Consider the following 17,795-nt stretch of genomic DNA (forward strand, 5'->3'; position numbering starts at 1 on the left):
TAGACTCCAAACATTTCCCGCAAGTTACCATAGCTTCCTAAGATTTCCTGAGGTAACATTGTTTGAAGAGCATACCTCCTTCACAAAAATCTCAAGTTGAGTCTAAAAATACATTTGGCAGAGATATAAGGCAAAAGACATGAAGATCACTCTCTGTTCTGATGCCTACATGAACAATTTCAGACTAACTGCTAACCTTCTATTAGCCTTTGTATCCCCTTCTAATAAAGGGATATAATTTTTCAGGAAAATCACAAGAATTAAAGGATAGACAAAAGTGCTTAAAAAAATTTTTTTTGTATCACTATCCATGTATCTAAAACTGTCTCAGATAGAAATTTATAACTATAAAACTCAACCATAAATATTTGGTGAAAGAATAAGTTTATGTTTCAAGGTGACTGAAAAAGGTTTTTTAAAAAGATAATAATAATAATAATATTAGTTTAACTTACTGGAACATTTTAGAGTACTAATTCTTAATTTTGAAAGAGATCTCCCCATTGGAAAAAGTCTATCAACTTTTGCAGCAAGGGCAATAAAAGTCACTTGCGCATCCCTACAGACAGATATTCTCATTAAGTGCTTCCCTCTCCATTCTCTTACCATCAGACCATAATCCACCCTAACAGTTCAAATGAGAACTGCAGCTCCATCTCTCTCTGAAATTTTAGGGTTCTCCCAACTTAGCAGCGGCAGCAGCAGCAGCAACCTGCTGCACATCCCCATACCTCAAAGTCAAGACATTAAATATCAAATTAACTCCTTCCCTCAAAGGCAACTCACCTGTTTTTCTGTCTTCCCAACATATGAAAGGAAAATTTTTACTTTAAATGAAAATGGAGAGTAAGTTTATACAGAAGAGCCCTGAATACCAAGGAAACTACATGCAAAAAACGACTATAAAAATCACAAGTCTACCTTCTCTGGGGACAACCACCTCTAATGAAAGAAATTGTCTTTTAAACGTAGAGAATATTTTTTTAAATGTCAGAAAGTGCTCTTAGTAAATATAAAAAGTGTTTTTAAACTGTGTAGATCACACATGAACAAGAAAAATGTAAGGTCTTTTACTGCCACTAACATCAATCATATGAAAACAGCAAAAAAAAAATTAAAGAAGGAGGAAAAAAAAAAACTAAACTAGAAACTGTGGAGAAGGAACTTACCTGAACAAGATGAATAAGTGTCGTAAGAATAGCACATCTCAACATATTGTGCTCTTCACTCTGCTTCCAAAGAAGAGGCAAATACTGTACCAAACATCCTACATACGGTCGTATCTATCACAAGAGAAGCAGAGGAAGCACCAGAACTGTGTTAGTAAAGAAAGCGACTTATTTCAGAAACACCGACAGACCTATTAGGTCACAGGTAGCAAATGGTTTACTGGATGTAACGTATTAAGTATATATCCTTTTAAAGATAAATTCGATAGTATATAGAGACACAGAGCTCCAGGGTAAATATTTTTAAATAATTATAAACAAGCAGCAAATTTATTGGCTGAAATAAAATTTAGGAATATAAAACAACATACTGACGCCAGTTATTTCTGTAAGAAATAACTTAATTAAAAATGCTGTTATATCCTGGTTCTTTTTAATGAAACAACTTATATAATTGGGAATTATAAAAAGAGTTTTTAAAAGAGTCAGCATTTCCTCATTCATTCAACCATTACCAAATGGCATCTTTCAAATATCAGGCCTTGAAGACCAGCCACCAAAAAGCAGAGGATATAAAGGTAAGCATATGAACCCTTAATCCTTTTCAAAGGATAAAACTGTTAACCCCAATATGGATTAACTTCACCAGTTTTAAAAAATATCCCCTACATCACACACACCAAGGCTTGATAGGGAGATTTTTGGAAAATAAAACAGAATCTGATTCCACACAGAACCTGGAAAGTGCACTCCAGGTTTAGGCCTACAGTCACCCAGTATTTGGAACTGATCTGATGAGCATACACAGACAAAACAAAACACCAGAGTTTCACAGTTGCAGTACTATCAATCCCAAGGATTAAAAATTAAAAATTTCTCCCATACATATGGCTGATTCACCTTGTTATACAGCAGAAACCAACACAATATTGTAAAGCATTATACTCCAATAATTAAAACAAAAAAATTGCTCCCAGAAACAGGAAGAATTTCTCTATTCTGCTTATAAAACATCATACACTAAAAGTAGAGCAAAAAAAAAAAAAAAAAATCCCTAAGATTTGTTCCCCAGGTTTAGGAGAGGAGATGCAGAAAGATAAGAAGTTAAATATTTGCCTGAATATTTCAGTGAGATAAAACTGAATAAATATTAAGAGACTCTTCATGTATCCAATTCTGAATATTATTTTAACAGATATTTATTGAGCACTTAATTTTGCTAAGTGCTCTATCTCAAAGATCCCTCCAATTAACTTATAAAGGCAGACCTGTTAATACATAAAAACAGGTTTCAGAGTAACTAATACATTCATATTCAACTAAAAACAGCATGTTTTACTGATAAGGAAAGTTTTGGTTTTGAACAAATTAAACAGAATATCTTCCAAGGCATGGAAGAAAGGAAATATGTGCTACGAATTATAGACCGGGTGAATAACAGAACCAAGCACCCAATTACATTTGAAAGTCATGAAATATTTATACCCAAGTCTCAGTTGTTCATTAGAGTATGCTCTCAATTAAAATTAATGTTTCAAAGACACTATTTTAAAAATCACTCATAGATTCAGTGTTGTAAAGGATTTTAAAAAGGGGCTGGCGATTAGAAAACAAAGTGAAGACATGAGAGCCAGACACATTTCCTTAGGTTAGGAGGAGCAAGCCAAAAAATAAACTATCGGGGCAACTGAGAAAACCTGAATATGGACTTGATATCAGAATACAGGGCTCCATCAGTGTTAAGTTCTCTGAATCTAACGATGATTATGATTAAGAAGGAGAGGTCTAATATACTAAGGTAGAGTGTTGTGATGAAATGAAGTGAAGAATATACGGGTAGTGATTTACTACAACATGTCTGCACATTTAAAATTTTTCAGTGAAAACATGTAAAAGAAAAAAAAATACACATTTCTTAAAGTGATTATGCGTTTCCGGTAGACCAATGATCAGTTATTGAAATAACATTTTAAAAACACATGGAATTAAGAATGTTTTATAGATATCAGGCTACATATCCCACAACAGAAAGTGAACCATCAGCGTAACACAACTGAGATGAGAGTACTCATCTTTTGGCATCTCTACTCCAAAACAATAGAATGGGGTGGGGCTCTGCTATGAGCATTATAGTCTTATGCGTTCATTCTGCACAGGAAGATACCCACTTTCATTCATAACACATTAGAAAAACAAGTGAAACTCCAATATGTGGCAGACTAACAAACGTTGCAACAAAGGCTCCATTCACAAGGGAACTTAAAAAGTAAGTCTCCATTAACATCCCATTTTAGCTAACACTTTCAACAGAGTATCTACCATCTCACACTGGCTCTTTCATTTTTAATTCTGTTCTTTTCCTTCAGAAATGCTTAAGTCCAAAGACTGCTTACCTGACATCTTACTTGATGATTAACACATTTTTTTTCCTGACTGTGTATTCATAGAATCCCTTAACCGGAATAATTTACTTACAGGCTTTCAATTACTTTTTTTAGAAAAAGGAAATATAATCTTCAAAACATTTCAAGCTATCGTATAAAGATGGTGACTTCCCTAAAACTTCAAAAACTGTTATGTGTCAGAAAGTACCACTGTAAGATGGCTCAAAATGTCTGCAATCTAGTAGACGAAAATCATATACCTGAAGGATATTTATGTGATGGTGTTCAAATATTAACACAGGAAAATGTTTTTTCCTGAAAACATTTTTCATAACCTTTCCTATTCATGTTCTAAAAACAAAAAGTACTAATGGATAATTATATCTTATTTACTAATGATATAGATATATGAGCTGCTTAGGCTATTTGTGCTGTGAAAGATAACCATGGATAGAATCAAAAGTATTTTTAAATTTACTAAGCAAGAGTAATGTTAAACTTATGTGGGAAAAGGTTTAGCAGTTTGGGGAGATGGGGTAAGAAAATTCATTTCTACAAAAAGAAAAAAAAACCTTCTTTAAGAAATTCCCATTAGCCAGATGATATCTAAATAAGATTATTTAAAAAACTGCAAATCTTGCTTCTACAATATAATCAATTTTTAAATAATTTGTGGCAACTGTATAGTAATCTGCATATTGAACATTTAATATTAAATATCTGTGATAATTTTACACTCAGGAATCCTTGAGAGTAATCTTTATCTTTACCATTTTATACATGAGGACTCAAGGTTCAAGACCATGTCCAAGCCCAAGAGCAGAGACAGGGACTTGAAATAAGTTTAAAACACAGTCTCAATGACCAAATAAATCCTCTCAATGTTACTGATAAACCAATATAAAAATGACGTAATGTAATTAATGTAATAAGAAACACAAGTGTTAAAAAATTTTAAGATATTACTACTTTTAGACAGCAGCACTCAAATCTGCTCAAAATGATTAATGGTCACTCAAAACTGCAACTGGTGTTACATCAATATAACGTTGAGTTCAGTTAGTCAGTTAGTATTAGTTGCTCAGTCATGTCCAACTCTTTGTGACCCTACGGACTATAGCCTGCCATACTCCTCTGCTCATGGGATTCTCCAGGAAAGAATACTGGAATGGGTTGCCATTCCCTTCTCCAGGGGAGCTTGCCGACCCAGAGACTGAACCTGAGTCTCCTGCTAAACTACCAGTGAGAAGGTTAACGATGAGTTTGAATATTATCAAGGCCACTAAAATGTCTGAACTTTGGCAAATTTCTTGAAGCCTCAAATTGTTCTGTTCAAGATAATGAATTCTAATTCCCATCCAAAGGTTTTTTTTAAGGATTAAATGAGAAATATATGCAAATCACCTGGCACAGGAGTTGGAAACTTATCATTACTCAATAATTGATAGCAATTCTTGTCAATTGCTTTAGAATTAATAAGCAGGTTCAAGGTGTCAGAATTCACTAATAGATTCAGAAGCAGACTCCAGGACTATGGACTTAAAGTTATCTTTTCCTAATTAATACCTCACAGATTTACTCAGCACTTTTCAAATAAAAATAATGCAGTGTAAACTTGGATATAAGAAATTACGGGATAATTACAGTGTGGTTCCTGGATTATCAATTTTTCACAGACATTAAGAGTGATAAGGGAAGCTGAATACAATTAAATAATAATTTACTGTTAAAAACTTTACATATTATTTTTACATTAAACCAGTGATGGATATAACATGGCCTAGACTGCAAAACACTGTCAGTTTTTAAGGTAAAAACAATAGACTTCTGAGAATATTTGTATTTGCTGACTGACACTTGTGAGTATGCACTCAAACATCTTAAATTGTAAAAATATTATTCAATATAAACTGAATTTTATAAAAGATATATAATTTTGCCTTCTAACAAACAACACTACATTGTTGATCCAGTTTTTTATGTTTTCATTTTCTTAGGTCATTTTTTAAAAACACCAAGTATAAAAGTCAATTTTGATACAGAACTGAAATCACAACCATTACAGAACCAACAGAACCATTTTAATGAATGTACACTTAAACAATGTGTACAAAGATGTTAATGAATTCTACATATCTTCTACACATTTCTCTAACATTTATTTTCATGTTTACAACAAAATTACCTGCACGTTGACCCTTTCAATCACACAAGAAAGGACATGTAAAACATGCATCTTCGTGTCGCATTCTGTAACTTGCTGAAGTAACTGAAAGAGTAGTGTGAACATGGATTCCAAGTACTGCAGGTAAAAGAAAAGATAAAAGTTTGGTACAGAAATGCAAAAAACCTTCACATAAAGACGGAATAAGTAGTAAAATTTAGTCATAATATCAAAGAAATAAAAGGCAAATAGACAATACCTTAGCATTACCTATACATCTTCACATTGGTTAAGTTGTCAATATTTAGGGCAGTGATTTTATTCTTTATTGCTATTAAACGTGCCCGTTTTCGAATTTAATTCATCCACAAATATTTTCAGAGAAAAAGTGTGTCTGAAGTTTCTGTGTTTAAAGTTTAAAGCTAATTCAACTTTTAAAAGCGCTTTGTCACTTCTTTTCCACATATGCCTGTTGTTTTGCAACGTCTACTCATTATAGCAAGAGGAACGCCATTACTGCACTCACATACCAGCTTTCTGATATAAATTTTTATAGACAAATACTTGTAATTATAGTACAGCAGAATGTTTCTGATTAGGAAACAGAAAACAAAAAACTTATGTCTGGCTTTTAACTTCTATATCACGAAAATTATAGTAGAAATTAACAAATCACAGGATGTCAGAGACAGAAACGTTTGCTCTTTCAGATATCTGATTCACTTTTAAACAGATTGGTAAAACGTCTTTCATCCAAAAGCATTTAGTGATTCTTCTATTAAAAAAAATTTCTGCTCTCCAAGTGCACCCATTTATGACCTCATAAGAAATAAAGGCAGATATTTTACCATAAAGTTTTCTTGTCTAGCCTTCTCAAGAAAACCAAACACTCAGGCCCCAATCATACTGACATATTTAACAAGTGTTTACTGAGTGACAACTATGTGGAAACAAAATAGGTGCTGAGGATTGAGTGAAGGAAAAAAAAAGTGTAAGACTAGGTATTGTGCTTTTCAGGTAATTTGCACTCTCTTGTAGGACAGACATATATACACAGACAACAGAGGGGGATGACCTAAGGATGAAAAGTAACAGACAGATATGAAATGAGTAGACGCCTTACACTAGTGAGAACAGAAAGTGCAGCGGTCACCTCTAAAATGGAGAACAAGACAATGAAACAAAACAAACAGAATCACTGAAATTAAACTCACCAATACAAGCAATCTCTTCCCGAATAATCTAAATATACTTTTGAAAGCAGCTTTACTAAATAAGATACATACAATCTCAGCTATAAAATAACTCAATATTCAAAAGACATAAGCAGAAATTTTTATAAAACGTGAAATAAATATTCTTACCGGCAGAAACTGATCTGTTCTAAACTCAAAATCATCAACAGGTGAAGAGCAGTTAAGGAATACTGAGAATACATGAAATTGAGAATATATGAAATTTATCAGGATAAAATATATGTAAAAACCAAATATAACAAACCAATCAAAAATTACATTTTAAACTATGTCATAAATTATGTTTTAAAAATAATTAATTTTAAAGTGTTGCTAAAATGCCTTGCAGTGAAGAATTCTTAGAATATTTAAAGGATATTTAATTTCAAAGTTGTAGCTGTTTCAATACGGACCTAAAAAGAAAGTATATTGTGAAATTTGAATCATATTGGAATTAGTAAACATCGTTAATAATAATGAGAAAAAAATGTATCACATATCACTTTCTCTATTCTTTTTGTTAATATTAAAGTTACAAGCTACATTAACATCTAGAAATAAAAAGACATTCTCCTTTGCAAGCAAGGGCTAAAAAGAAAAATTGTATCATTTCCCACCCTTCTCAGTTAACCATGACGTGCTTAATCCAGTCCGTACTCCAGGAAGAAAAACAATTTGCCATAAATCTGTAGAGACTGTGAGACTGAGAGAAAAGACTGTGAAGATCTTGCCAGAGGGAAAGGGCAAGTTGAGAACCAGAGAAGCAGGAAAACAGGGCGGGCCTAGGGAAGCTGGAGGATGTTAAGTGAAGATGGAGCAGGGAGAAGAGAAAGAAAGGGGAGGAGGAAAAAGAACACAAACTGCCACTTGTAACCTAAGTTACAGGAAGTTCCTGAAACAACCGAAAGATAAAGTCTGAGATTTTCTAAATCTCAAAGTCCGCAAGAGCTTTGTACAAGCTCTTGACCTTGCCAAATCACATTTTTGTGTGCGTGTATCAGCTGTTACCTGGGAAAATCGTATCACGACAGCATATTCTACATTTCCTTTCAGGTTTTACCTGTGACCTGGCCAGCTAACTGGCACAGGCTACCACATTCCATTCCACACCAAGTAATGCAAACTCAAGCTGTTATTAAACTCTATATGCTACTCTGCAAAATAATGTGTCTAAAATTTTAATCTCCTGACCAAGAGCCTTTACTTTTTTAGAAGCTACTACACTTGCCACACCTGTAATAGCGACTGGTTTTTCCTTTGCAGTCATTTTCTACAAAGAAACAGTTTCGGTCATTTTACAGGAACTTCTGAGGACTTGAGGTCCTTTCTAGTCACGTTCATCAAATTAGTTAAGTACTCTAGATTCTAAGAACCTAGTGTGCAGGTACTTTCTCATCTGCTTTTTCTTTTTTTTCATTGTTTCTAAAGGTAACATGAACACTTCTAGATTTTTAAATGATTTAACAAATGTGCTGATTATCCAACATACATAAAGCTCTATGCCAAGTGTTCTACTATGAAATGACCTAATAAAGATCACATACTCATGCAATTAAAAATGTTCAATAAGGAACTATTTCTCCCAGGCATTGTGTTGGGTGTTGCAGAAAAAGAGTTGAGGAAGACACACTTCTCTTCCTGGATCACAACCCTGTCACGATGAAGGGGCTTGCCTAACTCAATGCAGCTGTGAGCCATACCATGCAGGGTCACCCAAGACGGACAAGCCACAGTAAAGAGTTCTGACAAAACATGGTTTGCTGGAGAAAGGAACGGCAAACCACTCCAGTATTCTTACCACAAGAACCCCATGAACAGTATGAAAAGGCAAAAGGATACGACACTACAAAATGAGTCCCCCAGGTCAGAAGGTGTCCAGTATGCTACTGGGGAAAAGTGGAGGGCGATTACGAAGAGCTCCAGAAAAAATGAAGCAGCAGGGCCAAAGCAGAAACAATGTTCAGTTGTGGATGTGTCTGATGACAGTGTAAAAAACAATACTGCATACGAACCTGGAACATCAGGTCCATGAATCAAGGTAAATTCGGAGGTAAGCAGGAGATGGCAAGAGTGAACACTGACATCTTAGTCCATCAATCGGTGAAATAAATTAGTGAACTAAGATGGATGGGAATGGATGAACTTAATTCAGATGACCCTCATATCCATTACTGTGGGCAAGAATCCCTTGGAAGAAATGGAGTAGTCCTCACAGTCAACAGAAGAGTCTGAAATGAAGTACTTGGGTGCAGTCTCAAAATGGACAGAATGATCTCAGTTCATCTCCAAGGCAAGCCATTCAACGTCACAGTAACCCAAGCCTATGCCCCTACCGCTGATGCCGAAGAAGGTGAAGTTAACCAGTTCTACAAAGACATATGAGACCTTCTAGAACTAACACCAAAAAAAGAAAATATGTCCTTTTCATCATAGGAGTTCAAAATGCAAAAGCAGGAAGTCAAGAGATACCTGGACTACCACGCAAGTTTGGCCGAGGAGTACAAAATGAAGCAGGGCAAAGGCTAAAAGAATTCCACCAAGAGAATGAACTGGTCATAGCAAACACCTTTTCCCAACAACACAAGAGACAACTCTACACATGGACATCACCGAATGGTCAATACTGAAATCAGACTGATTTACATTCTTTGCAGCCGAAGACAGAGAAGCTCTACACAGTCAGCAAAAACAAGATGGGGAGCTGACTGTGGCTCAAATCATTAGCTCCTTATTGAAAATTCAGGCTTCATTCAGCTGAAGAAAGTAGGATAAACCACTCAGCAATTCAGGTATGACCTGTATCAAATCCCTTAAGATTATTCAGTGGAGATTACAGATAGATTCAAGGGATTAGATCTGGTAGGCAGAGTGCCTGCAAAACTACAGAAGGAGGTTCGTAACAATGTACAGGAGACAGTGAGCAAAACCATCCCCAAGAAAAAGAGACCCAAGAAGGCAAAATAGTTGTCTGAGGAGCTGAGGAAAGAAGATAAGCGAAAAGCAAGGGAGAAAGGGAAAGATACACCCAACTGAATGCAGAGTTCCAGAGAATAGCAAGGAGAGACAAGAAGGCCCTCCTAAATGAACAGTGCAAAAAAGTAGAGAAAAACAAGAGAATGGGGAAGACTAGAGATCTCTTCAAAAAACTGGAGACATCAAGGGAACATTTTATGCAAGGGTGGGCATGATAAAGGACAGAAATGATAAGGACCTAACAGAAACAGTAGAGATTATGGTGGCAAGAATACACAGAACTATACAAAAAAGGTCTTAGTGAGCCAGACAGCTACGATGGTGTGGTCACTCAACTAGAGCCAGGCATTCTGGAGGGTGAAGTCAAATGAGCCTTAGGAAGCATTACTGCAAACAAAGCTAGTAGAGATGGTGGAATTCCAGCTGAGGTATTTCAAATGCTAAAAGATGTTGATGTTAAAGTACTGCACTCAATAAGTCCGCAAATTTGTAAAACTCAGCAGAGGCCATAGGACTGGAAATGGTCAGTTTTCATTCCAATCTCAAAGAAGGGCAGTGCCAAAGAATGCTTCCATAGAATTGTGCTCATTTTACATGCTAGAAAGGTTATGCTCAAAATCCTTCAAACTAGTCTTCAGCAGTATGTGAACCAAGAACTTCCAGATGTACAAGCTGGGTTTAGAAAAGGCACAGGAACCAGAGATCAAGCTGCCAACATTCACTGGATTATAGAGGATGCAAGGGAATTCCAGAAAAACATCTACTCCTGCTTCACTGACTACCCTAAAGCCTTTGATTGTGCAGATCACAACAAACTGTGGAACTTCTTAAAGAGATGGGAGTATCAGACCACCTTACCTGTCTCCTGAGAAACCTGTATGCAAGTCAAGAAGCAACAGTTAGAACCAAATATGGAACAACAGACTGGTTCAAAATTGGGAAAGGAGTATTAAGAAGCAGAGATATCACTCTGCTGACCAAAACACATATGCTGACCAAAACAAAGCTATCGTTTTTCAGTAGTTATGTACAGATGTGAGAGTTGGACTATAATGAGAGAGAGTTGGACTCTTTAGCTGAGTGCGAAAGAATTGATGCTTCTGAATTGTGGTGCTGCAGAAGATTTGAAAGTCCCCTGGACTGCAACGCTGTATATTGCCACTCTGTTAACTTATATGCAGACTACATCAGGAGAAATGCTGGGCTAGATGAATCACAGGCTGGAATTAAGAATGCCAGGAGAAATAACAACAAATTCAGATATGCAGATGATACCATTCTAATGGCAGAAAGCAAAAAGGAACCAAAGAGCCTCTTGATGAGGGTAAAAGAGGAGAGTGAAAAAGCTGGCTTAAAACTCAACATTTCAAAAAATGAGGTTTATGGCATCTGGTCCCATCACTTCATGGAAAATAGAAGGGGTAAAAGTGGAAGCAGTGACAGATTTTATTTTCTTGGACTCCAAAATCACTGCTGATGGTGACTGCAGCCATGAAATTGAAAGATCCTTGCTCCCTGGAAGGAAACCTATGACAGGCCTAGACAACATACTAGGAAGCAGAGACGTCACTCTGCCAACAAAAGCCCATGTAGTCAAAGCTACAGTTTTTCAGTAGTCATGTACAGATGTGAGAGTTGGACCATAAAAAAGGCTGAGCACCAATGAATTGATGCTTCTGAATTGTGATGCTGCAGAGCATTTGACGGAGAAGGAGATGGCACCCCACTCCAGTACTCTTGCCTGGAAAATCCCATGGACAGAGGAGCCTGGTAGGCTGCAGTCCATGGGGTCGCAAAGAGTTGGACACAACTGAGCGACTTCCCTTTCACTTTTCACTTTCATGCACTGGAGAAGGAAACAGCAACCCACTCTGGGGTCACACAGAGTCGGACACGACTGAAGTGATTTAGCAGCAGCTGGACTGCAAGGAGATCAATCCAGTCAATCTGAAAGGAAACCAACCCTAAATATTCATTGGAAGGACTGATGCTAAAGCTCCAATATTTTGGCCACCTGATGCGAAAGGCTAACTCACTGGAAAAAACCCTGATGCTAGGAAAGACTGAAGGCAAAACGAAAAGAGGGCGGCAGAGGATGACATGGTTAGATAGCATCACTGACTCAATGGACATGAATTTGAGCAAACTCTGGGAGATAGTGGAAGACAGAGAAGCCTGCTGTGCTGCAGAACATGGGGTTGCAAAGAGTCAGACACGACTAAGCAACTGAACAAGAACAAGATACACTTAGTCTTTGTTATCAAAAAAGCTTACAATCCAGCAGGGGGAAAAAACACCCAGATATTAAATAATCATTAATAATAATGGCTAATATGAAGAGCTTAAAAACAGGATAATTCCCTTGAGAATACGAATTATTTCTAGGATCTTCAAATTGTTGGTATTTCGTACATGGTGAGGCATACAACTGGCACTGTGGCAGAAATTTAATTCACAAACAACAGGACATGAAACATGCCCCCCACCCAAAGGAAATCAAACTGCCAGCAGCAACTTATCCTTAAATCTTCATTCATCTTCCTCCACAAAAGGATCAGAGATGCACGTTACCCACAACAATGACATTTACACACGTAAGTATTGGAACGAGACACCTGAATGAAAACTAAATGTGTTTTCCCTCCTAACAAAGGGAAGGCAGTGCAGTATTCCATACAGACAAAAAGATAAAACGAGTCATGATGACTTGCCTGCACTTTAACTACAAGAATAGGAAGTCAGATCATAAGGGGAAGAAAAGAGCACCAGCTTTAAAAAAAATAAAAGAAAGAGAGCACTTAAAATGACAAACATAAAGAAAAACAAAATTAGCTATTCCTGAGCTATAGAAGAAACAGGAAGCACGTATTGCATAGGGACAATGAATTCTGCAGCAATTCACAGGTTATGGGAGGAGAAAGTCAGAACCTGAATTTCTAGATTGAAGAGTAGGGGAATCGGATAAAAGATGGGCAGAAGAGAGTCTAAGACAATTTCTAACACACAACTCAATAAATAATAAATAAATGCAAGAAAATGAAACAAAACGAACAAAATTTTCCCTTAACCAGACTCTAAACATGACTTTTCACACAAAAGACACAGACCTCTTAAGGAAAGAACCAGATTCAGACTATGAACTCAGCCTGAGTCTACCCTACACATTCATCTGAGACATCAAAAAACTTCTAAAACCATAACAAAGTAATTCCATACAGGGGCAAACAAGAGCCACCAAGCCATCAGAATCATTGGAAGGATTCCAGAGAAGCATGACAGCAACAGAGAAATGAACAAGAAGGAACCACAAGTTAACACTACTTCCAAAGAAGACTGATTGCTACATAAAGGCAAGAGTAACTAGACACTGCCATGACCAGCATGAGAATGAGCCTTCTTGTTAACTGTCACGGTGGTTGAGCTGAGGTCCAGGCTTGGAGGAACCTAGTGCTTGACCCCTACCACCCTGCCCACAGCAGTGGAGGGAATTTCACACACTAAAGCAGTAAGCAAGGTGCTGGGACCGAAAGAAATGGCAGTGTCTCAGGGACTTAAACCATCAGGAAAATGTAAGACAGACATGAGAGAATAATTTTGAAATAGATTCTATTTCTCTGCTGAAGAGAAACAGAGTAATAACTTTATAATCTTTTATCCTTATCTCAACTGTTTCATTAAATATTTTCTATCTTTCTAACTCGATGCTAGGCATAAAAGATACATTAATATGAATAATATTATCCTACTCACTGGCTCTTTTACTACTTGGAACTACTACGGTACTCTTTTTATTCTATTCTGCAATAAAGTCAAGATCACTGAATTACAATATTTTAATGTACTTATTCTGAAACAAGCAATGTAAATAAGTTTCTAAAAGGGCTGAAAAAAAACAAAAACCTTCCATTTACTCATTTCCTTTTAAGAAAAAAATTCTAAAGCTCATTTTCATGCAATATGGATACCAGACGTATCAATACAAAGCCAAAACGGACTATAAGAATCTTACTAGATTAAGGCTGCCTTTCCTCCTGGCTTTAGAGTGTCCTAGGAATTTATGGCTCAAACACAGATTTTTTTTATGTTTTCTTTGGAAATTATATTTGCTGAATATAAGTGAATTCAGAATTCATTTTGTGAAAACACAGACTAACGCAGTTTACAACAGTGCTCTGAGACATGAAGGAGGGACAAGTGGGAAAAACTCTGTAATAGTGTTTTTGAGACATGAAGGATGGACACGTGGGAAAACAAAATCAAAACTGTAAGATAGAAAGTCTGATAGAATTGGGAGACCCATAAAAGACACAAAAGTGAAAAGATAGGAGAGTTTTAATGTACCTTGTTTAAAACTACCTCTGCCCAGATCCCAGCTGCAACTCCCCATGTATTCAGGATCTGCTGAGGTCATGTGCATGCCAAAGTGCCTTCTTAAACTCCATCTAGAAAATTCACTATTGCTACGCTGGCAGTCAATCTGCCCATGTGGATGGCCTTTTCTTTGCTTGACAGACAATAACCCCAAAACACCCATCCCCAAACTATAAATCTCCTGGTTGTACCACAACATACATTATATACTGCCTCTTATAAGAGTCAAAGTGAAAAGTGAAAGTGAAGTCGTAGAGTCACCTCAGACTCTTTGCGACCCCATGGACTATACCTTCCAGGCTCCTCCATCCATGGGATTTTCCAGGCAAGAATACTGGAGTGGGTTGCCATTTCCTTCTCCAGATCTTCCCTATCCAGGGATTGAACCTGGGTCTCCTGCATTGTAGGCAGACACTTTACCATGTAAGCCACCAGGGAAGTCCTTATCAGAGTACACTAACACTAATTTTCAAGCAACTACTGCTTGCTTTATTGAACACTGAATAAATAACCTAAGTAAAAATGAGTTTTTTAAATTACTTATAATTTCCAAAATTGAAAGACATTAATGGGTCAGAAAGCTTACAACTAAAGCAGCCCTGTATGTAAATCGAATATTCTGGTTAGAGAATCATCTAGAGTCCTATAAAACAAAACTTCCTCTCATCAAAAATTTAGCCATTCTATTTATACTGTGGTAATGAGATGGCTGGATGGCATCACTGACTCGATGGACATGAGTCTGAGTGAACTCTGGGAGTTGGTGATGGACAGGGAAGCCTGGTGTGCTGCGATTCACGGGGTCGTAAAGAGTCGGGACACGACTGAGCGACTGAACTGAACTGAATAACATTCTAAAATCTGAAACTTGCCATAAATAAGCAGTGCATCTACTAAGTAACATGTTCTAGAGGAATGGAAGAAAACATGCAGAAGATACTTTTTAAATGGATTTTGCAATAAACACTGGAGCACTGTTATCCTTATTAAAAAAGTAATAAAAATGGAACCTTACTTGGTATCATGTTGATAAATAAATCCCAGATGGAATAAAGAAGCAAGTATAAAGAAAACCAATTTTTGAAACAAGAAACAAAAACAACAAAACAGAAAAAAGAAATCAATAAACCTGATTACACTAAAATTAAAAAACTCTGCTCAACAAAAAGACAACAGAATGAGCACAGAAAGACACAGGTGGGAGAAAAGAAAGATACAGAGATTTCACTGCATTTGTAATGTTTTATTTCTTACATACTTAAAATATTACAATGGAAATATGGAAAACCAGGTAGCTCTAATCTTAGTGAAATTTTCTCTTTACTTGATATAATTCTTAACTTTTAAAAAGTAAAAAAATTAAAAGCATCCACTTTTTAAAGATGAGTCAGAAATACACTGAGAAGTACAAATTTTCAAAGTAGCATTAGCATTATATTAAACCTAATCAAAATTTCCAACATTACAAAAAAAATTTTCAAATACTGCAGTATCATCAATGATTACTGACTATCCCTTGACCAAGTTTTAATTACAAAATACTGATGAAAAGTTGTAATACTATTTCAAATAAACCAAACAATTTTCACTCAACTTGCATTATAATCCCCTGGATCAAACATCATTGTGCGACTCACAGGGATAGAGACTTACTCTACACAGTAGTTTCCCATATTATAAAATTTTAAAGAATCCGGAGTTTGAGGTTTTTCAGCATAAGCTCCCTGTGCTCCTTGCTTGCGTGGCCCTCCAATAAACCTTCCTTGCTCATAAAAAAAAAAATTTTTTTAATAGTCCTATTTCCTCTTCTATTTGCTATGAAGTGATAGGACCAGATGCCATGATCTTAGTTTTCTGAATGTTGAGTTTTAAGCCAGCTTTTTCACTCTCCTCTTTTCACTTTTATCAAGAGGTTCTTTTTCACTTTCTGCCATAAGGGTGTCATCTGCATATCTGAGATTATTGATATTTCTCCCAGCAATCTTGATTCCAGCTTGTGCTTCATCCAGCCCGGCATTTCACATGACATAATCTGCATATAAGTTAAATAAGCAGGGTGATAATATATAGCCTTGACGTACTCCTTTCCCAATTTTGAATCAGTCTGCTGTTCCATGTCCGCTTCTAACTGTTGCTTCTTGACCTGCGTACAGATTCTCAGGAGGCAGGTCAGTTGGTCTGGTATCCCATTTCTTTAAGAACTTTCCACAGTTTGTTGGAATCCACAGAGTCAAAGGTTTTGGCATAGTCAATAAAGCAGAAGTAGATGTTTTTCTGGAACTCTCTTGCTTTCTCAATGATCCAATGAACGTTGGCAATTTAATCTCTGGTTCCTCTGCCTTTCCTAAAACCAGCTTGAACATCTGGAAGTTCAGGTTTCAAGTACCGTGAAGCCTGGTTTGGAGAATTTTGAGCATTATTTTACCAGCGTGAGATGAGTGCAATTGTGCAATAGTTTGAACATTCTTTGGCATTGCCTTTCTTTGGGATTAGAATGAAAACTGACCTTTTCCAGTCCTGTGCACTGCTGAGTTTTCCCAATTTGCTGGCATATTGAGTGCAGCACTATCACAGCATCATCTTTTAGGATTTGAAATAGCTCAACTGGAATTCTGTCACCTCCACTTGCTTTGTTCATAGTGATGCTTCCTAAGGTCCACTTGACTTCCCATTCCAGGATGTCTGGCTTGCTCCTTGGAAGAAAAGCTATGACCAACCTAGACAGCATATTAAAAAGCAGAGATATTACTTTGCCAACAAAGGTCCGTCTAGTCAAAGTTATGGTATTTCCAATAGTCATGTATGGATGTGAGAGTTGGACTATAAAGAAAGCTGAATGTGAAAGAATTGATGCTTTTGAACTGTGGTGTTGGAGAAGACCCTTGAGAGTCCCTTGGACTGCAAGGAGATCAAACCAGTCAATCCTAAAGGAAATCAGATTCACTGGAAGGACTGATGCTGAAGCTGAATTCTTCAGCCACCTGATGCAAAGAACTGACTCACTGGAAAAGACCGTGATGCTGGAAAAGATTGAAGGCAGGAGGAGAAGGGGACAACAGAGGATGAGATGGTTGGATGGCATCACCAACTCGATGGACATGAGTTTGAGTAAGCTCTGGCAGTTAGTGATGGACAGGGAGGCCTGGCGTGCTGCAGTCCATGGGGTCGCAAAGATACGGACACAAGTGAGCAACTGAACTGACTGACTGAACTGATACCAACTGGAGAAGCTGGTTTTCCCAGCTGCTGTACTATTCCTATTCTGCCATAGCCAGCCTCGTAATAACATGTCTATAATACTAGGAAGCCACACAGACAACTACAATTATATGCATCCCATCTACGTAACAGCAGCAATCAAGCAAGAGAACATGGACTCTGACAGCCAAAGAAGATTCAGATTCATGAGAATCTATGTGCTTTGTGTGTTTATTTGTAGATGTGTACATGCACCCACAAAGTATATGGGCGTGCCTGGTGGGTCAGATGGTAAAAAATC

General features: G+C 36.8%; 1 protein-coding gene and 1 non-coding gene across 4 annotated transcripts in view; both read right to left on the reverse strand.

The window, feature by feature from the left end:
* IPO11 (importin 11) overlaps nucleotides 1-17,795 on the reverse strand; it is a 189,076-nt gene that overhangs the window by 100,033 nt on the left and 71,248 nt on the right. For all 3 annotated transcript variants that reach the window (XM_069556319.1, XM_069556320.1, XM_069556321.1), the window contains exons 17-20: nucleotides 7,332-7,365; nucleotides 7,082-7,122; nucleotides 5,739-5,855; nucleotides 1,170-1,283 (exon numbers count right to left, since the gene is read on the reverse strand). In XM_069556319.1, coding sequence (XP_069412420.1) covers nucleotides 1,170-1,283; nucleotides 5,739-5,855; nucleotides 7,082-7,122; nucleotides 7,332-7,365 — 306 coding nt within the window. The remainder of the gene's footprint in view (nucleotides 1-1,169; nucleotides 1,284-5,738; nucleotides 5,856-7,081; nucleotides 7,123-7,331; nucleotides 7,366-17,795) is intronic.
* TRNAC-ACA (transfer RNA cysteine (anticodon ACA)) lies at nucleotides 14,663-14,734 on the reverse strand. The gene has a single exon. It is a non-coding gene; the product is annotated as a tRNA-Cys (tRNA).

The sequence above is a fragment of the Ovis canadensis genome, chromosome 16 (genome assembly GCF_042477335.2).
Source record: "Ovis canadensis isolate MfBH-ARS-UI-01 breed Bighorn chromosome 16, ARS-UI_OviCan_v2, whole genome shotgun sequence".
Lineage (NCBI taxonomy): Eukaryota > Metazoa > Chordata > Mammalia > Artiodactyla > Bovidae > Ovis > Ovis canadensis.